The sequence below is a fragment of the Amphiprion ocellaris genome, chromosome 14, assembly GCF_022539595.1.
Source record: "Amphiprion ocellaris isolate individual 3 ecotype Okinawa chromosome 14, ASM2253959v1, whole genome shotgun sequence".
In the NCBI taxonomy this organism is placed as follows: Eukaryota; Metazoa; Chordata; class Actinopteri; family Pomacentridae; genus Amphiprion; species Amphiprion ocellaris.
The window spans coordinates 34,439,671-34,467,353 of record NC_072779.1 but is presented as its reverse complement, the minus strand read 5'-3'; the positions used below and the strand labels follow the sequence as shown (position 1 = coordinate 34,467,353).

Here is a 27,683-nt window from a genome sequence, read left to right as displayed (position 1 = left end):
CAAGACATAAACCGACAGAAATGAGACACAAAATGACCACAATAAGACACAAAACGATCAAAATGGGACACAAAACGACAAGAACAAGACAAAACATCGCATTGACATTTTCTAACCCTAACCTAAGCCCCAGCCAGTGCGTTGGAAAAGCATACTCTCCTTCTAAACCCTAAATGATCAACATACCTTCTCTTTGACTCTTACAGGAATCGAACATGGCAGAACCAAGACAGCTGAATGATTTCCAACACTTGATCAGAGCATTTTACCAATAAATCAAGGCATTCCACCATAAGCAACGTGAAAATCTCACCAGAATCCAAAATGCCGGCACGCACACAGGGCATCGAAAAGGGCATTACCCAAGCAAGCCGACCCTATCAACCCATACAGGAACTTAGAGACCTGACAGTAGGAAATGCCAAAAACTGGTCTATAACATCCCTGCAAATCCTAGAACAACACTATAGCAGATTAATGAAGGAGGTTCAATCTGACATCGCCTCCCTCACAACCACCGATTGGGAGCGGGCCCTCAAAGCAGCAATTAGATGGTCAAAAAGAGACCTGAAATCCCTAAAGGTCAAAACTCTGACAGAAGCTATGGAAAAACTCAAACAACTCATGAACCCCGATCAACCTGGACAAACTGAACAACTTGAACAACCTGAACAACCAAGACAACCTGAACAACCGGAACAAAATGAACAACCGAGACAACCTGAAAAACCGGAACAAACTGAGCAACCGGAACAACCGAAACAACCGGAACAAACTGAGCAACCGGAACAACTGAGACAACCTGAACAACCGAAACAAAATGAACAACCGAGACAATCTGAACAACCGGAGCAAACTGAGCAACCTGAACAACCGAGACAACCTGAACAACCGGAACAAAATGAACAACCAAGACAACCAGAACAAAACGAACAACCTGAACAACCGAGACAACCTGAACAACCGGAACAAAATGAACAACCTAACCAAATCGAACAACTTGAACAAACCCTAACCCTAACCCCCAAACTAGGTACCTCACCTACAACAGAACCAACCACATGGCCGGGAAAAGACCAGCTGGACCAAGACCAGTCCACATTGGGTTCTTGGAACCTGGACGAATTCTTTGCCCAATCCGGAGGTCCGAAAAACCCAGTAAGAAACGCAGCCTTAGCCCATCTACAGTCAGATTGACACCTAGACTGATCCTGTTGTATAAAAAAACAGTACACCTTGCCTAAGGTGGAAGAACCAACAACTTCAAGTGGATATACTATACCAGAATAACTGAAAACTTCCCTTTATACACTCCACGACCACTTGGGAGACAAGCTCTGCAACTGGAATCTAACACCGAACAAACCCACGAGCAAAAGATCCCCCTTTGCGGCTCACCTCACGGAGTATCACAGGTGAATAAAATTATGCGGCCATTACGGTCCCTCAACACCAACAGCCACAAAGTCCTTCACTCCGAAATCCGCCTGGGAACCTGATCCAACTCAACTGCCTCCACAAATATTAGACCTTATAGAGGCAGACCAAAAAACAACCAACGGACTGAGACCATCTGGAGACAAGGAAAACCTGACAACTAAAGAACGAACAGTCTGGGAAGAGCTTAGAAAAAATACATCCATTGTCATCAAACCAGTAGACAAGAGTAGCGCCACCGTGATAATGGACAAGGTGGACTATGTCCAAGAAGCCCTACACCAACTAAATGACCGCAACTATTACATACCACTCCAAAAACCCATCTACCAACAGACAACAGGCTGAATTCGAACCATTCTGGACACACTACACCAAAAAAAATACCTTACCAAAAAACAATGTACATAAGAGGTGAAGACACTCCCAGGCCAAGATACTTCTATCTATTACCAAAAATCCACAAACCCCCTGAATCATGGACAATACCTAACAAAATACCAGCGGGATGACCTTTTGTGTCCGATTGCAACAGTGAAAGCTATACATTCTGTGGCAGAATATCTGGACAGCTTCCTCACTCCCCTATCAAACAGGCACCCAAGCTACATAAGAGACACACAGGATTTCATCCAACACATTCGGAATATGACACTATGAGAACCATGCCTCTTGTTTACTATGGATGTCACCAGGCTATGTACAAACATCAACACAAACCTTGGATTGACAACAGTGAATAAATATCTTCAAAGATACCCGGCGGAGAACCAACCACACACAGAAATCCTTAAACGACTTTGAATTCGATGGAAGGTTCTTCTTACAATTAAAACAAACAGCCATGGGAAAACGATTGGCCCCTGCCTACGCCAACATTTACATGGCAGATTGGGAAGAGACAGTCTTCCAGAAATGTAGTAAACTACCAACGCAGTACTACAGATTTCTGGATGACATATGGGGGGGTCTGGACCCACACCAATGGAGATTTCCAAGCCTTCGTTAACACCCTAAACAGTCACCACTCCCTCATCAAAGTCAAACCCGCAACTCACCACACACAAGTGGAATTTTTGAACACAGTAGTCTTCAAAGGACCAGACTTTCAACAGACTGGAAAGTTAAACACCAGGATCTTTTTCAAACCAACGGACACCTATGCCCAGCTGCACAAAAAATGTTTCCACCCTAAACACACCTTCAAGGGTATACTAAAATCCTAACTGCTGCATTTTGACAGGATCTGCTCACAGAAAGAAGACAGAGAGAAGGCAATAGCTACACTCTTCCAATCCCTGAAAAGAAGGGGATATCCCAGAACCCTCCTGAGATCGACCCTGAAGGAAACCTAGGCAAACAAACCAGACAGTTCCACACCACCAGAAACCAAAAAACAGGCCATCCCACTAATTTCAACCTACTCCTTGTACACCAATCGGGCAAATTTCGAAATCAAAAAGAACTTCCAGACAATACTTGAAAACACAACACTCCCCACAAATTTCAAAGTAGTCTCAGCCTTCAAAAGAAATCCCAACGTCAAAGATCTCCTAGTGTCAACTAAATTAACAGACCCCAACAAAAACAAAAAAATCACCTTGAGTAATGAACACGATTAGAAACAGAATGACTGGGTCCACCTACCCCCTACCAAGGAGCATCCCACTCAACCGCACCAACTGCATATACATCATACAGTGCAAAACTGCCCCTTCCAGTACATTGGGGAGACAAAGAACACCTTTAGACAACGCCTCTCTAAGCAGATACAACATCAGAACTGATAAGAAGACACATACCCACCTAGTATAGCATTTCCAACAACATGGCCTGAACAACTATATCTATATCTGCGAGGACTACAACACAACCCACACTGGACAACCCCACAGAGGAAACACATGGAAACCCAATGGACTAGGAAACTGGACACAAAATTTCCAAACGGCCTCAATCACTGACTCCATACCAGATGAAACCAAATGAACTGACCACAAACCAGAACAGGAACACTACATAGTTATTGTTATTGTTATTAAAGTTTGACTCCAATTGAAGTGGTTTAATCGTTCAATGTTTCACATATAGAATGTTCAAGAACAAAAATCAAAAAATGAGTAGGGGGATAGAAAATGATGTCAAGAAAAGGGGTCTAAATTCAAAGGCACTAACCAAATGGAGACTCTGGAGTCTCCTTTGGGAGCCAGAACTAAACCCTGACCTGATTCATCCCATTATATACTCCAACAACTAACTGACCTCTCCTACCTGCTCCTCCCCAGCGCTTGGAGGACTGAGGGGTAGGTAGGGTAAACAGCCTCCTAATGGCGGGGGAGGGTGAATCCTACCCCAGGCGGCCCTCCCTGACCCTACCTCCTCAATCTGTCTGATTCTATCTGGGAACAACACTCACATACAGAAATACCTGAAAGAAAGAATAAAATCAGAACAATTAGACCAGGGTGATACTAACAAATAAATTACTTATTAATTTGTAACACTCACCTTTCAAAATAATAAATAATAAATACAAATAACACACAAAAACAAAAAAAGCTTTCCTTTTCTTGCAAGCATCAGAAGATGCGCTTGGGAGCCGTAATGAAGGGCTAAAAGTTAGTGAATGTAGGACAATCCAAGGTGGCGTACAACCAGAGAATGGAAACAAAGCCGTCTGATAGCGCCCCATGATGATCCATTCGCCAACTAGTTCCACGTAACCAGTTCTGACGTAACGACGAAATGCTGCAAGTTGATGATTTCGTAAACCGAGGACCACCGTACGTATAATCGTCACCACAGTGGAACCAAAGATATTATGGAGGTAAACAGACGATGTAACTTTCTTACAGTTAACCCTCATGTCGTCCTCCGGGTCAAAATTGACCCGGTTTAAAGTTTGAAAATGTGGAAAAAAATATGTATTTTCACAGTGAAACTTCTGATGTCCACATTTTCAACATTTTTGGGAAATCTTTGAATATTTTTTGGTGGAAAAAAAGAAATGTTAAAAATGTTTCTTAAGAACATTCACAAAAAATCTATCAAAATCCAGCGAGATTTTTTTGTGACTGTTCTTAAAGAAAATATTTGAAGTTTCTCTGATATAGGCACTATATGTAATCACTTCAGATATTTTTAGGATTTTTTGGAAGATTTTTACTCATTCTCTGAAAATTTTTAGGATTTTCTTGCCAAATTTGGATGATTTTTAAAAAATAAAACTTTTAAGAGAAACTTTTAAGGAATTATTGGAATTTTGTTCCTGAAAGTTTTGCAAATTTTTAAAAATTTGGGGAATTTTTTGCTTAATTTTTGGATTTTTTTCAGACAAGGAAACAATATTTTTTTGGGTGTCCATAGTGAAGACAACAGGAGGATTAAAACACAATATGGTGTATTTAAACCAACACACTGTAAGAGAACGACAAACAGGAGAATCAAACGCTGTCATCTCCGCTGATCCCAACTCCGACTACAATGGAACGTTGCTTCTGTTTAGCGTGTTAGCATGCTAACAAGAAAGTCCCAAAACCCTGGGACACATAAATGTTTAGATGGTTGTTTAGGAGGAGGAACACCAGAACTCAGAGCCGGTCGACTTTCTGTCCAGTTTGATCATGAAACCTAAAAACATAAATCAGTCAAAGCTACTTTTAGTTCAGCTTGTTCCTGTTTTAAAGCTGCAGTTCAGAGTTTTGCATTCGAAGTTAAAACTGTAATCAGAAGTTAATACCAACAATAAAATTATTTCTTTTTTCCAGGTCACTCTTGAGCAGATCTGTTGATTCTCTGGAGATCAGAGGTGAGTTCAGCCTGACGCAAACAGATCTGATTTCCACTTCTCTGTTTGTTCTGGTGAGAGTTTAGATAAAGTCTGCAGGGGCACAGTGTGTGTGTGTGTGTGTGTGTGTGTGTGTGTGTGTGTGTGTGTGTGTGTGTGTGTGTGTGTGTGTGTGTGTGTGTGTGTGTGTGTGTGTGTGTCTGTGTCTGTGTGTGTGTGTCTGTGTGTGTGTGTGTGTGTGTGTCTGTGTGTGTGTGTGTGTGTCTGTGTCTGTGTGTGTGTGTGTGTGTGTGTGTGTGTGAGGTCACACACTTAAAGTTAATATTTAGTGTCGGCCGTGAAGTGCATCACTAATGTGTTGGACGGAGCAGCAGACGGAGCGTGAGCAGTAGAGGTTCTCCTTTGACCGGTTTCCTTAAAGGATCTTTCAGATTTCTTTGTCTTCATCTTCGTCTTGGTCATCCTCATCCTCTCCTCATGGCGGTTCTTCCTCTGCGGGTCAAAATGCTGCGGCAGGTCTGGAGGTTGAAGGGCGTCGTCATCCTGGTGTGCAGCCCGTTCATCCTGCTGCCGCTGGCTGTCAGCACCACGGTGAGCTTTAAAAACCAGTATGAACAGTTTACTGAGGCCTAACCAACCAGTATGACCTGTTTACTGTAGGCTAACCAACCAGTAGAACCAGTTTACTGAGGCCTAACCAACCAGTAGAACCAGTTTACTGAGAGCTAACCAACCAGTAGAACCAGTTTACTGTAGGCTAACCAACCAGTATGACCAGTTTACTTAGGGCTCACCCACCAGTATAACCAGTTTACTGAGGGCTAACCAACCAGTATGACCAGTTTACTGAGGCCTAACCAACCAGTATGACCAGTTTACTGAGGGCTAACCAGTATGACCAGTTGACTGAGCAATAGCCAGTCTAAAAAAACAGTTTATTGAACAGTAACTAACTAAAGCAGTCAGTTTATAGAGAATTAACCAGTCTAAATGTCACTGACCAGTTCAAATAACCAGTATACTAAGAACTAACCAGTTTATTGATCACTTACCAATCAATAGCACCAGTTTACTGAGTTCTAACCAGTCTAAAGAACAAGTTTACTGAGAATTAACCAGTTCAACGAACCAGTTTACTGAGGGTTGACCGGTCCAAATAACCAGTTTACAGAACAGTAACTAACTAAAGCTACTAGTTTATAGAGAACTAACCAGTGTAAATGTCATGAACCAGTCTAAAAAAGCAGTTTACTGAACACTAACCAGTCTAAATAACCAGTTTCAGTGTTTTTAATATTCATTTCCGTCTCATATAAAACAGTTTTGTGCTCCTCAGTGATAAATATAAAGTTGAATTTATTAATTAGTAGCTTTATTGTCTGTATTTATTGACTGTGTTGAATCTTGTCCCCTCTGGGCCTCCGTATAAATCCTTCGTACAAATCCTCCGTACGAATTCTCCGTACAAATCCTCCGTACAAATCCTCCGTACGAATCCTCATACTCTCATTGATCAGTAACTCTAGCAGCTGGTCTGACCACTGATTGACTAACTATTAGAAAAGGTCGCGGTCAGGTTTTATCTGGGAGGAAAAGAGTTTGAAGCATATTTATTTACCAACGTCTGGAAGTCTGTTTTATTTAGTTTTACAGATTTTATTTAATGCTCAGTATTCATGAGCTTCTCTGAATAAAGTCTTAAACAAATTTCAACAAACAACTTTAAAATAAGAATAAACCATTTTTTCTTTAAAATATCAGCAAATATCTCTAAAATAACTCACTTAGGAGCATTTAATTTGAGAATTGTTGTCAAAAATGCATCTAATTATTGTTCCAAAGTGGATATGTTTTATGTGGGAATAATTTAAAAGTGTTTTCTGATTTGTTTTATTTTATAAAAAACATTTTTTTATAAAATGGTTTCTTTAAATTATTAAAGCTACACAACTCTGCAGATTTAATTATATTTATATAAATATAGATTTTTGATGTTGACGTACAGTTTTGTAAATTATTACTTTTTACTGTGAATTTATTTGTTGTTTTCTGAGATTTAAATGAGGGAATCTGTAAAATAACAGTAACAATTATTTTTCAAACCTTAATATACACAATTTTCCTTTCAAATAACGAGAAATATCTGCACAAACCCCTTAACGTTACAGTTTTGGCCTGTTTTTGTTTCACAGTTAACATGTAAATAACGTGTCAGTTCAGTAATATCTAAATAAATAGCTGTAAAAATAGTTTTTATTATTATTAAAAACTTTAATTTGCATTTTTAAAATTCAAATTACAGCAAATTTCTGTCAGAATAATTCAAATACAGATTTATTAAAATAATGTGGACTTTATTACACTTTGGTCTTTTTATTAAGACTAAATTATTTATGTTAGTTATGTATATTTTAATATTAGTAATATAAGTAATCTCTACATTAACTACAGTAAATTGTGAAAGAAAACAAACTAAAAAATGCAGTTAGAAACCGTTTGAAACAATATTTTAGAAAAATATTTTTCTCTTATTTTTTGTTGTTTTTTTATTGTCTCATTTCTCTCGTTTATTGTCTTATTTCACTCATTGTGTTGCTTTTTTCTCATTTTATTTCATTTCTTATTTTGTTTCTTGTTTTTTTTATTTTTTATCAATTTTTTTCTCATTTGTCTTATTTCACTCATTTTGAATCTTATTTTTCTCATTTTGTGCCTCGTTTTTGAAGTTTTTGTCAAATTTTTCTCATTGTTACAATTTTCTCTTATTTTGTTTGCTGTTTTTCTCATTTTGTGCTTCATTTCTCTAATTCCTCTTACTTCACTCACTTTTTTCTCATTTTTTTGCTTAATGTTTCTCATTTTGTGCCTCATTTTTCTCATTTTGTATGTTATTTCTCTCATTTTATGTCCCGTTTTCTCATTTTATGTCCCATTTTCTCATTATTTACTTTAATGTTTCTCATTTTGTTACAGTTTTCTCTTATTTTGTTTGTAGTTTTTCTCATTTTGTGCCTCATTTCTCTTATTTATTGTCTTATTTCATTCATTTTGAGTCTCATTTCTTTTCCTCATTTTGTCTCATTTTCTCTTTTTTGTTGTTTTTTCTCATTCTGTGCCTTGTTTCTCTCATTTTGTGTCATTTGTGTCTCCGTCTGTTGTTGTCAGTTGAGATCATTAACCCTCCTGCTGTCTTCATTTACGGGCACTATAAAAATAGTTTCCTTGTCTGAAAAAAATCCAGAAATTTAGCAAAAAAAATTCCCCAAATTTCTGAAAATTTGCAAAACCTTCAGAAGAAAATTCCAATAATTCCTTAAAAGTTTATCTTAAGTTTTTTGTTTGTTTGTTTTTAAATTCCCCCAAATTTGGCAAGAAAATTCTTGTAAATATTTTCAAAAAATTACTAAAAAGCTTCCAAAATAAATCCTAAAAATATCTAAAGTGATTACGTATATATCAGTAAAACTTCTGATATTTTCTTAAGAACATTCACACAAAAATCAACCAAAATCCAGTGAAATTCGCTGGATTTTGGTTGATTTTTTTGATTGATATTTTGGGAGGATTTTTTGGTTGATTTTTATGTGAATGTTCTTAAGAAACTTTTTTAACATTTCTTTTTTTCCACCAAAAAATGTTCAAAGATTTCCGTAAAATGTTGAAAATGTGGACATCAGAAGTTTCACTGTGAAAATATTTTTTTTTCCACATTTTCAAACTTTAAACCGGATCAGTTTTGACCTGCAGGATGACATGAGGGTTAAACAGCTTTTATTTTGATTTGATGAGATTTTGAGGATTACTCCAATATTGTGCTTCCGTAACACCAAAGAATACCGACCAAAGTGATTTTTTAATTATTGAAGAATGGTTTAAAAGCAGCTGAACAGTTACGTAACTCTGAGTTAAATATTCAACGCTTCAGACAGAAAACCTGTTTTTGTTTGACATTCCTGCAGCTGAAAGATTTTAACTAATATTTAGTTCAGATTTGGTTGTTTTCAAATCACACGTGGTCACTTCAAGGACCATCAGAAAGTTAAAAATCTTCTAGTTTCTTGTGTTTTTAAAGTTTCTGGCAGATAATTAGTAGAAGAAAACGTTATAAAACGTTCTATCGTGGAAGTTCAGACACAGAGACTCACTGGAGACTCAGATGACTGAGGTTGAGAGGAAGGTTTACTGATATCGACAGAGCAGCAGTACATGTCAGCATCAGTCCTGAGGATTCTCTCTGGTCTTTGGCTTTATATTGTAGTTGGAAGAAGGTCAGATTTAGATTACAGACCAATATGGAGACAACTAGTCTACTTAGTCACATCAGAATCCATAATGTCTAACCTCCTGCAGCGTCTTCCCATCTAAAGACCATTATGACCTGAAGGTGCATGTCCATACGATCCGACAGTTTCCTGCATCCCATTCACTGTCTCTAGTAGAGAGGTAGAGATAGAGGGGTAGAGATAGAGGGTTACAGGTAGAGGGTTAGAGGTGGAGGTAGAGGGATAGAGATAGAGGGGTGGGGGGACACAAGGACCATAAAACAAACAGTTTAATACATGCATGATAAGACAGATGATACATGCAAAGTACAACTAACATGGAAACTGATTATAGTTTACTGCTATGGTGTACAGCTCTGGCATTAAATATACTACATATATAGCTGGTGGTAAATTCAAAAATATGTAGATGAGCAAATCAAGTACAATAAGGGCAATGCAGAGTACGTCAGTGGAAATGGGCAGCTGGAGGTGGAAGAACAACCACACATCTGAAGCATCCAGCTCTGGGACCAGGGACACTCAGAGAAAGGACACAGAAAGAAACAGAGTGAATGTAATGCAATAATGGTATATATAGTAAATACATAGGTAGTTAGAGAAGGGCTCAGTGCATCAAGAGAGGTTCCCCAGCAGCCTAGGCCTATAGCAGCAGAACTAGGGACAAACTAAAGGGACGTCAAGAGGGGAAGTCAGTTGTGCAAATGAAAACACCAGCTCACCCCGTCAGGGTCCCTCAGTCAGCCCCAACTATAAGCTTTGTCAAAAAGGAAGGTTTTAAGCCTGGTCTTACAAATAGAGAGGGTGTCCGCCTCCCGAACCCAAACTGGGAGCTGGTTCCACAGGAGAGGAGCTGATAACTGAAGGCTCTGCCTCCCATTCTACTTTTAGAGATTCTAGGAACAACAAGTAAGCCTGCAGTCTGAGAGCGAAGAGTTCTGCTAGGATAATATGGTACTATCAGGTCTTTAAGACATGATGGAGATTGGTTGTTAAGAGCTTTATATGTCAGAAGAAGGATTTTGAATTCTATTCTAGATTTAACAGGAAGCCAATGAAGAGAAACCAATATAGGAGAAATATGATCTCTCTTGCTAACTCCCGTCAGTACTCTGGCTGCAGCATTTTGGATCAGCTGTAGATGTTTCAGAGAGCTTTTGGGACAACCTGATAATAAGGAATTACAGTAGTCAAGCCTAGAAGTAACAAATGCATGGACTAGTTTTTCTGCATCACTCTGAGACAGGATGTTCCTGATTTTCACAATATTTCTCAGGTGGAAAAAGGAAGTCCTACAGATTTGTTTTATGGGTGAGTTAAAGGACATGTCCTGGTCAAAGATAACACCAAGGTTCCTCACAGTAGTACTGGAGGCCAATGTAATGCCATCCAGAGTAACTATATGCTTTGAAAACAATTCTCTAAGATGTTTGGGGCCAAATACAACTGTTTTCATACTTAAAGAGGAAGTTTGTGCCACCATGTTGGTCCAACGTTTCAACCAGACTGAAGCTCAAGTGCTGTCATGTGACCACCTGGTAAACCCAGAAAGAGGAAAGAATCGTTTTACCTTCAGTCATCCGAGGCTTAGATAGCATCTGTGGAAGGTTTTTTGATTGTCAGTTTGAGAACTTTCTTCTATTGTTATCATGGAACATAATGAGAACGTTTTATAGAAGAATGCTCTTTAATGCAGGGGTGTCCAACATGCGGCCCGCGGGCCAAAAGCGGTCCTCCAGAGGGTCCAATCCGGTCCTCAAAGTGTAAAAATTACAGAGAAGACATTAACTGCAGATTGTAAATTAGTAAAACTATACATTTAAAATAATTTCTAGACCATACTAGATTGTTCACTGTTCTGTTGTTGTTTTCTGTCTCATTTTTGTAATATTTTGTCTTGTTTTTGTTGTTTTTGTCTGACTTTTGTCGTTTGTCTCATACTTTTGTCGTTTTGTGTTTCCTTTTTGTCTCGTTTGTGTTTTTTGTCTTATTTTTGTCATTTTTTCTTTTGCTTTATTTGTTGTTTTGTGCATCATTTTTGTTGTTTTGTGTTTTTTTGTCTTATATGTCTCATTTTTTTGTCATTTTGCAACTTTTTTGTCAAATTTTTTCTCTTTTGTTTCAAGTCACTTGTCTCATTTTTTAGTCATTTTGTTTCTCGCTTTTTCCATTTTGTGTCTCCTTTTTGCAATATTTTGTCTTGTTTTTGTTGTTTTTTGTCTTTTTTGTCTGAGTTTTGTCATTTTGATCATAAAGTAAAATACTATATCATTCAGTTTCTGATGACTAAATGTTGTGTTCCTTTGGAGGAACGGTTATTCATAATGTTTTATAAAAAGATAATTCCAAAAATGTGACCATTTTCAGAATGTACGTCTTTGCACTAAAACAAACGTAAACTCTGATTTTACTGGTCCGGTCCACTGGAGATCAAACTGGACTGAATGTGGAACCTGAACTAGAATGAGGTTGACACCTCTGCTGTAAGGTGTTCCCTCAAGAACATCCCCAAAATGTATTCAGAACATTGCAGGCAGAATGTGCCACCTTTGTTTATAAATCACATTAGAGGATCGCTTCATAAAAATCATCCGAGGCCTTGAAAACATCTGGAGAATGTTTTTTGAATGTTGGTTTCGAACATTCTTCCTATAATCTGTGTTCTTGAATACATCTTATGAATGCTGACTGGAAATGGAAACGTTTGATTGGAACATAGTATCATATCTTGCAGGTGACATTTTCTGTATTGTGGAAACGTTCCTTCCCATAGTTCCTTCAGGAGGAGGTGGAGACGAAACATGGAGCTAGAAGACAGAATATTGGACTCGGGTGGATCCAAACGTGACTCCGTGTGAACGTTGTTCTGCAGAGTTCACGGCAGGAGTCTGCAACAACACATTTCCTATTTTATAGAAAAACAGCTCATGTTTGGACAGTTTTATATGTTATATAAGAACAGTGGTGGAATGTATCGATGTATATTTACTCAAGAACACTTCAAGTTCTACACCTAAGTCTTTTCTATTCAGCACCAATATCTCAGGAGCTGTTAAAGACTAAACCCTGATATTTTCACTATTATTTCTCATCATGGTTTTGGTTCAGAATCTGTAATATTGGACAAGTTGATTAAATAATGTCTGATTATGGGTGAGTAGAAGTATGAAAATAAATATTTAGGCCGCCATAAAAAGTCTCATCTTTGAGCTAAAATTAACAAAACGACATTAAACCGGCCTGATTCTGTCATATTTCATTTAAACGACTTTTCAAAGCCCCAAATTGTCAAATAATACACGTATAGACAAATGTAAACATATATGTACATAAAACACATACAATCATGGAAAAATTGACTAGACCACCCTTGTTTTCTTCAATATCTTGTTCATTTTAATGCCTAGTACCACTAAAGGTATATTACCTGAAGAATACAATGAACACTCAGACCTCCAGGACCTTAAAAATGAGTGGACACTGTGGAGAAATGGGACTTGTTGGACAAGGACAGTTGGAAAGCGACTTGTTGAAGCTGGTCTGAAGTCACACAGAGCAGGAAGAAGCTCTTCATCAAGGAAAGGCAGAGGAAAGCTGGTTACTCTTTGCTGGGATCACAAGGATTGGACTGTTGATGATTGGGCTGAAGGTTCTCTTCAGGGATGAATCCAGTTTTCAGTTGATGCCCACTACAGCCAACTTACTGGTTAGGAGGAAGCCTGGAGAAGCTACAAACCAGACTGTCTGCCCCTACAGTAAAACATGGGGGTGGATCAGTGACCATCTGGGGTAGTTTCAGTCTGGGTGGAACAGGGCAAATGAACCAGGTCATGTTTGGGGCTACTCCAGAAAACAGTCTTCTTCCATCAGCTGGAAAACTCTTTCCTGCCTCCAATGACTGGATTTTCCAACAAGACAAGAGAAGGTCAGTTAAAGCCTGGATGGAGAACCAGAACATTGGAACCATGCCTTGGCTGCTCAATCACCAGATCTAAATCCAATTGAAAACCTGTGGAAAATCATCAAACTCTAAATGGAGAACCACAAGTCCAAAAACAAAGCAGATCAGTTAGAATTAGTGCAACAGGAATGGGCTGCTGTCATCAGAAGCTGGTGGAAAACATCCAAGACGCATGGCTGCAGTCATCAGAAACAATGGTTATGAATCAGTACTAACTCCTGAGTGGATCATCGGACTAAAACACACAGTAAAGAAAACATGGAATCCTAAAAGCTGTTTCTGGCAGAACAATGCCATAAATATTGATGGAAGAACTGAAGGAATTTTGGTTATTATCTAGAAAACCATGAAAATGTCTGATACAAGGTCTGAAATTAAACTCTTATCAGCTATTTTTCATGTTATCATTATATTTGTCCAAACAAATAAACCTTTAGTGGTTCCAGGCATTAAAATGAAAATGAAATTGAAGAAAACAAGAGTGGCCTCACGACTGTATGTGACAGTCGACAGAAGCTAAGAGTCTGCTTTGTTTTTTCTGTTTGATAGCCGATCAAGACAAAAGTCACTAAATTTAAATGTTAACGTGTGTGTGCATGTGTGTGTGTGCGTGTGTGTGTGTGTGTGTGTGTGTGTGTGTGTAGGAGGCGGCCTGTGCTTATGTCATCGCCCTCATGGCAGTCTATTGGTGCACTGAAGTTCTACCTCTGGCGGTGACGGCGCTGCTGCCGACCATCCTGTTCCCTGTCCTCGGCATCATGGAGTCCAAAGATGTAAGACTGGAGATGAACACCGACCAATAATAATAATCTATTTAATGTTTACTGCTGAGTTGCGCCTGATCTCCTGGTAGATGACAACATTATTCAGGATTCTAATCATCTCTTCTTGTTGTTCAGTTCAAATTTTGTTTAGTTCAAGATTAATTATCGCAGTTTGTACCTTCAGAGAAGTTTACCTCATTGTTTTTACTGACGAGGTCCAAATATGAAGAGGACAAAGAATCATCAGAGCATTTCTTTTATTTTATTCTGTTGTTTGTTGTTGGATTCCAGTTTCTTCTTATTTTTTAGAATAAGCTTGAACTGTAATAATCTGAGCTTAGAGAACATAGTAAAATGAAGTCATCATGATGCTGCCACCACCATGCTCCACATCATGATGCTGCCACCACCATGCTTCGCATTATGATGCTGCCACCACCGTGTTTCACTTCATGATGCTGCCACCACCATGCTTCACATCATGATGCTGCCACCACCGTGCTTCACATCATGATGCTGCCACCACCGTGCTTCATATCATGATGCTGCCACCACCGTGCTTCATATCATGATGCTGCCACCACCGTGCTTCGCATCATGATGCTGCCACCACCATGCTTTATTAAATACACTGAAGTTTCTGTAGATAAACAGTCAGCTGGTTCTGAGGGAGACTCTGATTGGTTGTTCTTGGACTGACCCTATGATGTGTTGCTCAGGTGTGCATGCAGTACCTGAAGGACACCAACATGCTGTTTGTCGGGGGACTGATGGTGGCCGTGGCTGTGGAACACTGGAACCTCCACAAACGTATCGCACTCAGAGTTCTGCTGCTGGTTGGAGTCCGACCTGCCCTGTGAGTCACCTGATCCACACCTTCACCTGATCCACACCTTCACCTGATCCACACCTTCAGCTTCACTTGATCCACACCTTCAGCTTCACCCGTTCACACCGAAACCACTCATTCAATCATGTGTTTACAGAAAAATGTGTCCAGACAGTGGAAGAAATCCGAAGTCTGTGAATTAGAGAATGATTCAGGAATACTCGTATGATTTTGGTCTTTGTTGTGGTAAAACAACAATCAAAGGTAGCACACAACGCATATTTTACTGAACAATAAGAGAGAGAAGAACAACAAAAAAGGAACTCAGCATGAATAATCTGCAGCCATCTCAGCTGATGTTTTAACTCAGTACTGGAAAATATGTTAGAACTTTAGAATAATGATGGTTTTACTTGATTTAAATGCAAAAAACCGTCACACATTGTGAAAGAACTTCTGTTTCCAATAATACAGATTTTTGACATTAAACACGTCACTGAACTCCATTCTGGGTTTATTTCCAGAATCCTTGAAGATTCTTTTAACACAGTCCTGGCTGGACAACAAATTATTAGTTTTTTTATGGTTGTGAAACTTTAACTGGTTCATTTTTTCATGGCAACACAAACACTGAGAGGATATATAACTATTTTCATTTACTTTTCATCTTGTTTTCTAAAACTTGGCAGTCAGGATCACATCATGATCACTTTTGCTCTAAATAAACCATTTCACTGTCAACTTTCCTTTGAGAAAACAACGTATTTGACTTTTTGTTGCCCAAAGAAAGCAGGTAAATTTAAGAACATCTTTTTTATCCAGGTGTTAGAAGAATCTCTGCAAACTGTGATTAGTTAAAACCAATTAGCATAAATGGCTAAAGTTCTCAAAGCTGCAGTAACAGTTCCTTCATGTGTCTGTAAAGTCAAACATCAAGCGTCTCCTCCTGAGGGTCAGTTTGTCTTTTGTCTCTGGTGTCATTTGTGACTGAGGACGGTCGTGTCATCGTGTTTTCCGTCGTCTCTCAGGCTGATGTTGGGTTTCATGGGGGTGACGGCCTTCCTGTCCATGTGGATCAGCAACACGGCCACCACCGCCATGATGGTGCCCATCGTCCAGGCCGTCCTGGACCAGCTTAACGGCAACGTGGATCCTCAGACCTCCTCCGAAGGACCAAGGAGGAGCGTTGTCCCCCTTCAGGAGAAAACCGTCCTGCCGACTGACGCCCCAAACACCCTGGAGAAAGGTACCAGGTTCTCCTCACCGACTGACGTCCACAGTTCCTTGGAGGTTTCTTTAGTCTCCATGGTGTAGTTCTGTCCAGGAGAACTGGACTTTTATCTCGTTAGTATTGATGAACTTTACTGGAAGCCCCTAAAAAGATAAATTCCTCATTTCAGAAGTGTTTTAGGACACTTGGAAGATGGTAGATTCAGTAAATATCCACGTTTCTCATTTGTTTCCAGGTTCAACAAAGACAGAAGGCAACTCAGAGAAAACCAACAACCAGCAAGACCAGAAGGAGGCTGAGGCGGACAAACAGGAAGTCATGAAACCAACACCTCAAGACAAACCTCCTTCAGACAGTCCTGGTGAGTACAGAGAGCAAAAACAAACCCTCATCGGTTATCATCTGTTAGTGCCACAACAAGTTCATCAAAGTTCTAGTTTTAAAATACAATCTACAGCAAGATTTTAGTTTTCTTCTAAGAATGTTCTAAGAAAGTTCTGCAAAATTCTAGTAACGTTTTCAGCAGGAAGATGTTCTTTTAGTTATAAAGTTCTTGAAAGCAGGAAAATGTTCTCTAAAGGCGTGCTAAAATGTTTGGACTGTTATGTTTTAATGTTCTTGAAATGTTCCATAAATGTTGTTTTGTTCTCATGTGACATCATGGGGAGGTTGTAAAGGAGAACTGCAGGTTAAATGTTCCATTTTTGATAATAAATCACACATACGGGAACGTTTTTAAAGAACGTTCTGTCATCAGAGGACTCGATAACATCTGGAGAACATTCTTAAACTTGTTTTGAGAATGTTCTTTTTATCTTATCAGGTAACATAACCTGACACACAAGCTAAATATGTTAAAACGTGCTGTCTTAGCTCACGTTTAACCTCACAGAATATTCTCAAAACGTTCTGAGAAAGTTCTGAAGAGTTCTAGTAATGCTCTCAGTGGGAGGTTTGTTTATAGTTCCCAGAATGTTCAGAATGAAATTCTCTAAACACGTTCTCAAAATGTTTGGTGATAGCATTCTTGGTCTATTATGCCCAAACATTTTTATGTTGCATTGAAACCGTTTTTCCCCAAAACATCCTTCAGAATACTGGAGGCTAAATGTTCCACCTTTGTTAACAAATCACATTACAAGAATGTTTTACAAAGAATCATTTGAGGCCTTGAGAACATCTGGAAAACATTTTTTGAATATTGCTTGGAGAACGTTCTCCCTTTGTTATCATGGAACATTATCAGACAGCGTCCTCCAAACATCTTCTGAATGTTAAAAATGTTCTGTCTTAGTTTAGATTTAACCTAAAAGGAGCTTTTCTGGAAACATTCTTAATACGTTCTAAGAACAGCCTGTTCTAGTAGTGTTCTCCGTGTTGTTTGTTTTTAGTTCCCAGAACGTTCTTCATAAAGGCTCCTACAGATGTTCTAAACATGCTTGGTGATAACGTTGTTGGACTGTTATGCCCTAACGTTCTTAGAACCAGATGTTTCATTGAGAACGTTCCTTCTTGGTTATCACAGACCACTGTGGAGCATTGTGAGAACGTTCTATAAAGTATTTGCTCTCAGAACATTGGAGGTTAAACGTTCCACATTTGTTAATAGATTACATTATTGGAAGGTTTTATAAAGAATCATCTGAGTTCTCAATAACATTTGGAGAATGTTCTCCCTTTGTTGTCATGGAACACTATCCTCCAAACATCCTCTGAATGTTAAAACGTTCTGCATTAGTTCCCTTTTAAAGGTTTTTAAGGTTCCCAGAATCCCAACATGTAAAGTGTGAACATTTTCGGAACGTTCTCTGTAATATGACAAGAACATAATCTGAATGTTCTAATGATGTGTTTATTGACTCAGCCGTGGTGGACCTGAAGAACGTCTGCTGTCCGATGGATCTGGAGGAGCTGAGCGATGAAGACGAGGAGTCCAAGAGGATGAGTAAAGGCCTCCTGCTGAGCGTCTGTTACGCCGCCAGCATCGGAGGAATCGCCACGCTGACGGGAACCGGACCCAACCTGGTTCTGATCGGACAGATGAACCAGTAAGTCTCACGTCTGAGGTCCAACACAAAGAAGCAGGTCACTCATCTGAGGTTCTCTTCGTACGGAACATTCAGGCAGAAGCAGCAACGAGTCTGGAGCCCTTAAATATGTTCTGGAAACCAGAGAAAAGATCCTTTAACTCTCCATCTGAACTGTCTGTTCACTTTTAACACTCATTATGTTTTTATCTTTAAAAAAGTCCAGATTTTGAAGTTTTTAAATATATCTTTTGAAAACAGGACGCTACTGTAGCTGCATCTGAACATTCTGTGTTTTTTGTCTTAAAAATAAAGACACATTGGTGGAAATGGTTTTGAGCTGGTAGGAGACTCAATTTAGACTGGTATTAAACTGGTTTTGAGCTGGTTTTGGACTGGTTTTGAGTTGATATTGGTCTGGTATTAAACTGGTTTTGGACTGGTTTTGAGCTGGTTTTGGACTGGTATTAGACTGGTTTTGAGCTGGCTTTGGACTGGTTTTGTAGTGGTTTTGGACTGATATTAAACTGGTTTTGAGCTGGTTTTGTACTGGTTTTGAGCTGATATTGGACTGGTTTTGGACTGGTTTTAAGCTGGCTTTGGACTACTTTTGAGTTGGTTTTGGACTGGTTTTGTAGTGGTTTTAAGCTGGCTTTGGACTAGTTTTGTACTGGTTTTGAGCTGGTTTTGGACTGATTTTGTACTTATTTTGAACTGGTTTTGAGCTGGTTTTGGACTGGTTTTGTACTGGTTTTGAGCTGATTTTTGACTGGTTGTTGAACTGGTTTTGAGCTGGTTTTGTACTTGTTTTGTACTGGTTTTCAGCTGGTTTTTGACTAGTTTTGGACTAGTTTTGAGCTGGTTTTGGACTGGTTTTGTACTGGTATTAGACTGGTTTTGAGCTAGTTTTGGACTGGTTTTGTAGTGGTTTTGTACTGATATTAAACTGGCTTTGAGATAGTTTTGGACTGGTTTTGAGCTGGTTTTGGACAGGTTTTGAGCTGGTTTTCTACTGGTTTTGAGCTGGTTTTGTACTAGTTTTGGACTGGTTTTGTACTGGTTTTGAGCTGGTTCTGGACTGGTTTTGAATTGGTTTTGGACTGATTTTGTGCTGGTTTTGAGCTGGTTTTGTACTGGTTTTGAGCTGGTTCTGGACTGGTTTTGAATTGGTTTTGGACTGATTTTGTGCTGGTTTTGAGCTGGTTTTGTACTAGTTTTCAGCTGGTTTTGAGCTGGTTTTGTGCTGGTTTTGAGCTCATTTTGGACTAATTTTGTGCTGGTTTTGAGCTGGTTTTGGACTGGTTTTGGACTGGTTTTGAGCTGGTTTTTGACTGGTTTTGGATTGGTTTTGAGCTGGTTTTGGACTGATTTTGTACTTATTTTGAACTGGTTTTGAGCTGGTTTTGGACTGGTTTTGTACTGGTTTTGAGCTGATTTTTGACTGGTTGTTGAACTGGTTTTGAGCTGGTTTTGTACTTGTTTTGAGCTGGTTTTGGACTGGTTTTGGACTGGTTTTGAGCTGGTTTTTGACTAGTTTTGGACTGGTTTTGAGCTGGTTTTGGACTGGTTTTGGACCTTGACAGTGACGTCCCGCCCGTGATTGCTGGTAAGGTTTGAATTTTTGCTGAAACAGAGGAAGGTTTTGACGACACAGAGGAGCAGCGACTGATTTGTTTCCTCGTTTACATGACAGATAAACAGACATGAAATGTTTCTGTGCTGATTTCTGACGTTGAACGTTCTGGTTTGTTCTTGCAGACTCTTCCCTCAGAACGGTGACGTGATCAACTTTGCGTCCTGGTTTGCGTTCGCCTTCCCCACCATGGTTCTGATGCTGATGCTGGCCTGGTTCTGGCTGCAGTTCCTCTACATCGGGTGCAAGTGAGTCGCTTCACCAAGAGAAAAAAAACCTAAATTTCACCTCAAACTTCTGCTCGACCGTCTCCCATTTGACCGAAATGTTTTTAGTGTTTCAGAATAATGATCTCTGAAGATGTTATTCTGAACGTTTTGGGAACTAAAGGACAAACAGACTTCAACTGAAAACATCACTAGAACTCGGCAGAATGTTTGAATAATGTTTTTAAAAATGGACTAAGACAGAACGTTGGAACTTTAGAGGATGTTTGGAGAATGCTGTCAGGTTATGTTCCGTGACAACAAATGGAGAACGTTCTGAAAGCAATGTTGAAAAAATCTTTTCTAGATGTTCTCGAGGCTTCAGAGGATTTGTTTCATAAAGCATTCCTATAATTTAACAAAAGTGGAACATCCAGCCTGCTGTTTTGGGAAACTTCTACAAAATGTTCCCACGATGTTCCGTGAAAACAGTGGAAGAACATTCTCAGTGCGACATACAGTTTATGTTACAGGCGGGGGAAGCAGGAGAACCCAAGCGCAGACACACAGAACTGGCTGACAGGTGAATAACTGAAAAATTTATTTAAACAACAACTGAACCAATACATTAGTGGGGAACTGAACTGGGGGGAACAGAACTTAACCAACTACTAAAACTCTAACTCTATAAATACAAAAAAGGGAAGTTTACAAAACTGAACTGAATTACAAAACTAAGCTGGGTAGGGGTACTCACGACATGGGGAAACTGAGACCCGAGGGGGAAGACAGGCTGGGGAAAATCCATGAACAGGTGGGAGCAAAATAGAGTCCAAGAAAGGGAAAACCAGGAGGGCGGAAAGCAACAGAGTCCATGGGCTAAAGCAGTCCGGAGGTGGCAGGCTTGGTGGGGGGAAACAGAATTGAAGTAGGATGTGAATCTTTGAGGGCATGTGGGTCGATGATCCGGCAGGGAGTGAATGAATGAGCAGGGTTTAAATAGTGGAGGTGAGGTGGAGAACAGGTGAATGGTGTGAACTGATTGCTGCAGCTGAAACTCATTGTAGCAATCAGCAAGACAGAGTGCAGGCAGGTGAAGCAGGTGAAGCAGGAGGGAGAGAGACAGGGAGAGAGAGAGAGACATGAGGGAGAGAGACAGGGAGAGAGAGAGAGACATGAGGGAGAGGTGACAGACAGAGGGAGCCAGAGAGAGAGACAGGTCAAAACAAACAGATGAGGAACAATGGGAGAAAAGAGAAAAGGAGGAAGAAGGGCAGAGGCTGGAGCAGGATCATAACAGTTTAAGGAATGTTTAAGGCAAAGTAGTCCAGCAATGTTAACACCAAACATGTTTACAACCTCTTTAGAGAATGTTTATCCTGCCTTTAAGAACTCTGCAGGAGTGTTCCTGTGAGATCAACGGTGATCTAAGACAGAACATTTAAACATTTCAGCTGAAGGTTTTATTTTGGTGGCCAGAATGTTCTTCTTAAAGGCAGGATAACTCCACGTTCTAAAAATGTTTGGTGGTAATATTGTTAATGTTCTCAAAACTCAACATTGCACTGAGAACGTTTTTCCTTTGTCATCACAGAACATTGTGGGAACGTTTTATGGGTTCCACAATGTGTTCCCTTAGCAATATCCCCAAAACATCTTCAGAACATTGTATCCAGAGTGTTCCACTGTCGTTAACAGAAGAAGAACATTCTGGGAACTAAAAACAATCTTCCAATTGAAAACATTACTAGAACCCTACAGAATGAGGACGTTAGAAAGATGCTGTCAGATTATGTTCTGTAATAACAAAGAGAGAACATTTTGAAAGCAATGATTAGAAAAATATTTTCCAGATGTTCTGTAAATATCCAAAGTTTACGATAATAAAGTTCCGATCAGAGATGGTGGAGCAGAAGGAACCAGATGGTTCCAGATGATTTAATCTTTAATATTCAGATCATTAATCATACAAAGACTAACATTCAGACGTTCCTCAGCCTGCGGAGAACGTGGGGTTGCGGCGCCGCCCAGTCGGAGAAAGAACGAGCGGCGTACGAGGTGATCCGAGAAGAACACTGTCGACTGGGACGGATGAGTTACGGAGAGATGAGCGTTCTGGCGCTCTTCATCCTGATGGTGGTGCTGTGGTTCACCAGAGACCCCAGGTTCATGGACGGCTGGGCCACCAACGTCTTCAACGCCAAGGCCGAGTGAGTACCAGAAGCACCCTAGGGGAACGTAGAACAGTAGAATGCTGATGCTCAGGATGCATCAATAGTTAATTGATGGTTTTTGATCTTCGGTTCTTAACAGATGTTCTCTTCACAGTCGCTGAGGTTCTTCAGTCAGCGGGACTTTAGGTTGTGAAGCTAAAATTCTTTTGTTATTTAAATGTTCTGAGAAAGCTTTGCAAAGTTCTACAATTTTTTTGTAGTTCCCAGAAGTTCTCCTTAAATTCACGATAACTAAAGATTTTCTACAAATATTTGGTGAAAATCTTTCTGACCGTTCTGTCCTCATGTTCTCAGAACGGACAGAATAGTTTTCTTCTGTTATCATAGAACATTGTTGAACATAATGGAACATTTTATAGGTTCCTCTGAACATTGCAGCCATTATGTTCCACCTTTGTTAATAAATTATGTTACAGCAGTGGTTCTCAAATTTTTTCTGTCGGGCCCCCCTTCGGAGGACAAAAAACTTCCGTGCCCCCCCACCCATAACTTTGTATTTCTTTTTATATATATATATATATATATATATATATATATATATATATATATATATATATATATATATTTATATATATATTTATATATTTATATATATATATATATATATATATATATATATATATATATATATATATATATATATATAAATAAACTGTTTTAATATTAAAACGTGAATATGCAGGGCTGTGTTATTTTATCTGATTCCATTTTGTTGTTTTTCACAGTAAAGATCAGGGGTGTCAAACTCATTTTAGTCCAGGGACCACATAAACCCCAATCTGATCTCCAGTGGGCCCCACCAGCAAATCACAGCATAATAACCTATAAATAACCACAACTCCAACTTTCCACTTTGTTTTAGTTAAAAAAAAGTACATTCTGAAAATGTTCACATTTAATGAACTATCTTTTTACAAAACATTATGAACCTGAAATTTCTTATGGAAAACACGTTCGGTTTCAACAGTAGCCTATTATGCCTCAGTTCATCATTTACACATGCATTCTAACTGCCAGATAACAGTTTATCTACAAAAACACAAAACATTCAGTCACAGGTATCTGGAACTGAACAATCTAGTATTTTACTTTATGATCAAAACAACTTGTCAAGGTCTAGAAATTATTTTAAATTTACAGTTTTACAAATTTACCATTTACAGTAATTTTTATCCGACCTGCGGGCCTAAATGGACCGTCTGGTGGGCCGGTTTTGGCCTGCGGGTCGTATGGTTGACATTGCTGGTAAAAATAATCGGAGGAGATGAGAGGAGTACGTGATGTGATCAAGTACGCTGGTGTTCCGACTGCACATTAACGATACGTTCTCCCGTTCTCAGGAGTCTGTACTTCGGAGTCTGAACGGCCAGTGCATACACCATAGATATATACAGAAGATCATTATTATTATTATTTATATCTATGGCATATGCAGTCTATGGGCCAGCACAATTTCAGTATTGTTGTACGCCGCGAAAAACATGCTGACGTTAAAACAATAGTTCAGCTAATTAGTTCCGTGTTGAAGGACCTTTTCCTCCCAGTCGCTCGTGCCCCTCTTGACATGCCTCTGCGGCCCCCCAGGGGGGCGCGCCCCACTATTTGAGAAACACTGTGTTACAGGAACATCTTATAAAGAAAATTCTGTCATCTGAGGTCTTGATAACATCTATTAAAAAAAATGTTGGAAATGTCTCATAGGACAACGTTCTGTAAAGTGTTGCCTCAACAAAAAGCCAACAAAAAGATGTTCTACCTTTAATATTTTAAATTACAGGAACGTTATAAACATTCTGTCATTTGAGGTGTTGATAACATCTGAAAAACATGTTCTTAATGTTGGTTTGAGAACGTTCCTCCATCATCTGTGTTCCTGAGAACTACTGATGTTACTGGAACATTATAGAAATTTAAAATATTTAGAGCGAACGTTCAAATGGCGACAATGTTCTACCTTTAATATATCACGTTACAGGAAAGTCATAAAACGTTCTGGATTAAAAATATTTCATCTGAGACTTCGAGAACATCTGGAAAACATTTTTGGATTTTTTGAAGTTTGGGTTCTCCTTTGGAACATAATCTGTGTTTCTTAGCACATCCTCCGAATGTTGACGTTAAAACATCGTATTAACTTCATCGGAACATCACTTGAGATGAAAATGTTCTTTAGACATTCTTTAAATGTTTAATTGTAACATTTTCTTTAATAATTATGAGAACTTGTAGGTGATCCAACGTTGTGGGAACGTTCCTTCACTTTTTATCAGACACATTATTGAGATTTCTTTAATCTGTTAGCGTTTTTCTCTGGTTCTCGGTGAAATGTTCCTTCAAACAGAACCGCTGCCTGGAACAAATCCTCTGGTCCTGCATTAATGCAAAGTGGGAATAAAAGAGGAACGAATGAACCTGAACGACGGTTTAACGGCGGCAGACTTTGCCTGGAGGCGAAGAGCAAACAGAGAGAACGTGTTCTGAGTACAAATGATGAACTTTAGCGTCTCGTCAGCAGCAGCCTGATGGACGTTCCACCGACTGGACGGAGTTCATTAGAGCTTTAATCTCACTGTTGTCCTGCAGAACTTTTAGATCCTAAAGAGCTTAAAGTTACTGATTTAATCATCAATCTGGGAATGAAAACATCTGAGTTCTGCTTTAGAACTTTAGTTTACTGAAGTAAAACTGCAGAAATTAACAGTTCGTAGTGTTTTCAGTCGTTCAGGAACCAAAGAGCTTCGATATTTTTGTTTTAGAAATAAAATGAAATAAATGTGACAGAAACAGCAGCTTTATTAAAAATCACCACAAGTGTCCCAGTTAGAGGAGAACGTTCCACAACATCGTCATCTACGAGTTCTAATAACATTTTAGTCTAATGTTTGAAGAGCGTTTTAAGGCTATTTATCAGTTCACATGATGTTCCTTTGAGGTTAAAAGTTAACTGAGGCAGAACAACAGGTGGTTTAAAAAAATAATCATAAAACATTCCTGAAATGTGATCTTCAACAACTGTGGAACCCTTAGCCTGCTGATTTTGGGGAACACTGTACATGATGTTCTTGTTTTGTTGACAAAATGAGTCTTACTTTTGCAGGTCCCGCTAACCTAGCATTAGCATTAGTGTTAGCATTAACAACACTGAGATGTACTTAAGTTTTTGTCTTGAAAACACAATGTCACGGACTAGTATATTAGTGTTTTGTTGACAAAATGAGTCTTACAGGTTCCGCTAACCTATTATTAGCAGTAGCATTAACGTAAAATGTTCTTAATGTTCCGTGAAAAAAAGGCAGAAGCTGCCATGCAAGGCGCTAACCACAACCCATCAGGAGCTGTTAGGGGTTTGGTGTCTCACTCAGAGACACCTGGATATGTGCTCTCCAGAGCGGGATCGAACCAACAACTCTCTGGTTACAAGACGGCGACTCTACCCACTGAGCCATGCTGCCCCTTTATGTGTTAAGAATGTTTCCAGAAATGTTCCTGTGAGATTAAATGTAAACTAAGTATGTTTTTTAAGTTCAGAAGATGTTTGGAGGATGCTGTTAGATTATGTTCCATGATAACAAGGGGAGAACGTTCTCCAAGCAATATTCAAAAAATGTTTTCCAGACATTATGGATGTTATAAATGGAGAAACATCTTCAAGAAGAACGTTCCATAATGTGTTCTCTCAGCAGAAAGACAAAACTGCTCCCCCCTTAGTATATCACATTTCAAAACTGTTCTGTCTAAAAAACTCCATCTGGGAGTTTGATAACATCTGCAAAACAACAATGTTGGTTGTAGAACATTCTTCCTTTGTAATCCTGGAACATTGTGGGAGAACCTTCTATAATGTGTTCGCTCAGTAACATCCCCAAAACATCGTCAGAACATTACAGAAAGAATGTTTCACCTTGGTTAATGTATCACATTACAGGAATGTTTTCAATAACATGTAGAAAGCAATTTTTGAGTGTTGCTTTGAGAACGTTCTTCCTTCATTATCAATGAGCAACGTCAAGAACGTTCTCTCAGCAGAAAGACAAAATATTCTACCTTTAATGATGTCACATTCAAGAACCGTTACAAAACATTCTGCATAAGAAACATCTGAGGTCTCAAAAACATCTTGAAAATGTTTTTTTAATATTTTGTTGAGAACATCCTTCCTTCGTTATTTACGAAGAAAAGTCTTCAAGAAGAACGTTTTCTCAGCAGAAAGACAAAATGTTCCACCCTTAGTATACCACATTTCAGAACCATTCTGTCTAAAAAAAAAAAAAAAAAACATCTAAGACCTTGATGACATCTGGAGAACAGCAATGTTGGTTGGAGAACGTTCTTCCTTTGTTATCCTGGAACATTTTGGGAGAACCTTCTATAATGTGTTCCCTCAGTAATATCCCCAAAACATCCTCAGAACATTGCAGAAAGAAGGTTCCACCTTTGTTAATGTATCACATTACAGGAACGTTTTCTGTATCACCTGGAACACAGTTTTTGAGTGTTGCTTTGAGAACGTTCCTCCTTTGTTATCATAGAATATAATCTGTGTTCCTGTTGAAAAACATTTAATTAATGTTACAGGAACATTTTGGGAAACAAAAACGTTCTTTAAACATTTGATTAAAACATTTCCTTTGATAAATTGCGAGAACATGTCGGTAACGTTGTCGGGAACGTTCCTGTCAGATCGTCCTGTTCCACCCCTGCAGCTGCAGAGATCCCATCCACTGTTTGTTCACGTTCTGTTATCAGAGGTTTGTTTTTTGTTACACCTGGCGTGACCTCGCCCTGGCTCCACCCCTTCACCTCTCACCTGCTTCCTGTCAGTTTATTCATAAACAGAGAACCGGGTCACCTGCAGATGTCACCATCGACCTGTTTGTCCGGTTTGGCCTGGAAATAGAACATGAACCTGGTCTGTTTCTGGGAACTGCAGGCGGAACGTTGATGAACTAAACTCACTTTCTAGATTTCAGTCTGATTTTATTTTGAAAGAACTTGGCTCATATTTAGGATTTTCAGGAGAACTGTTCTTACAGAACATCAGAGTTCCTGATGTGACAAAAAATAAACTAAACTCTTCCAGACAAACAGCAAATATTCAGTTTGCTGGGAAGTTTTATTCTTTCAACAAACAAAATATTTGGAGCTTCTGGACGTTTTGATTTAGTTATTGCTCCTCACACAAACCAACGTTCTAAATATGTTCTCCAGATGTTATTGAAAACTCGCACGATTCTTTATAAAACTTTCCAATAATGTAATATTTTAACAAAGGTGGAACGTTTTGCCTCCAA

At 39.0% G+C, this 27,683-nt stretch overlaps 1 protein-coding gene across 1 annotated transcript in view; it reads left to right on the top strand.

The window, feature by feature from the left end:
* Positions 1 to 5,562: 5,562 nt before the first annotated feature.
* slc13a5a (solute carrier family 13 member 5a) overlaps positions 5,563 to 27,683 on the top strand; it is a 34,368-nt gene continuing 12,247 nt past the window's right edge. The window contains exons 1-8 of the mRNA XM_023269470.3: positions 5,563 to 5,815; positions 14,113 to 14,241; positions 14,952 to 15,088; positions 16,090 to 16,307; positions 16,528 to 16,653; positions 18,157 to 18,340; positions 20,078 to 20,200; positions 22,156 to 22,368. Coding sequence (XP_023125238.1) covers positions 5,702 to 5,815; positions 14,113 to 14,241; positions 14,952 to 15,088; positions 16,090 to 16,307; positions 16,528 to 16,653; positions 18,157 to 18,340; positions 20,078 to 20,200; positions 22,156 to 22,368 — 1,244 coding nt within the window. The 5' untranslated portion in view covers positions 5,563 to 5,701. The remainder of the gene's footprint in view (positions 5,816 to 14,112; positions 14,242 to 14,951; positions 15,089 to 16,089; positions 16,308 to 16,527; positions 16,654 to 18,156; positions 18,341 to 20,077; positions 20,201 to 22,155; positions 22,369 to 27,683) is intronic.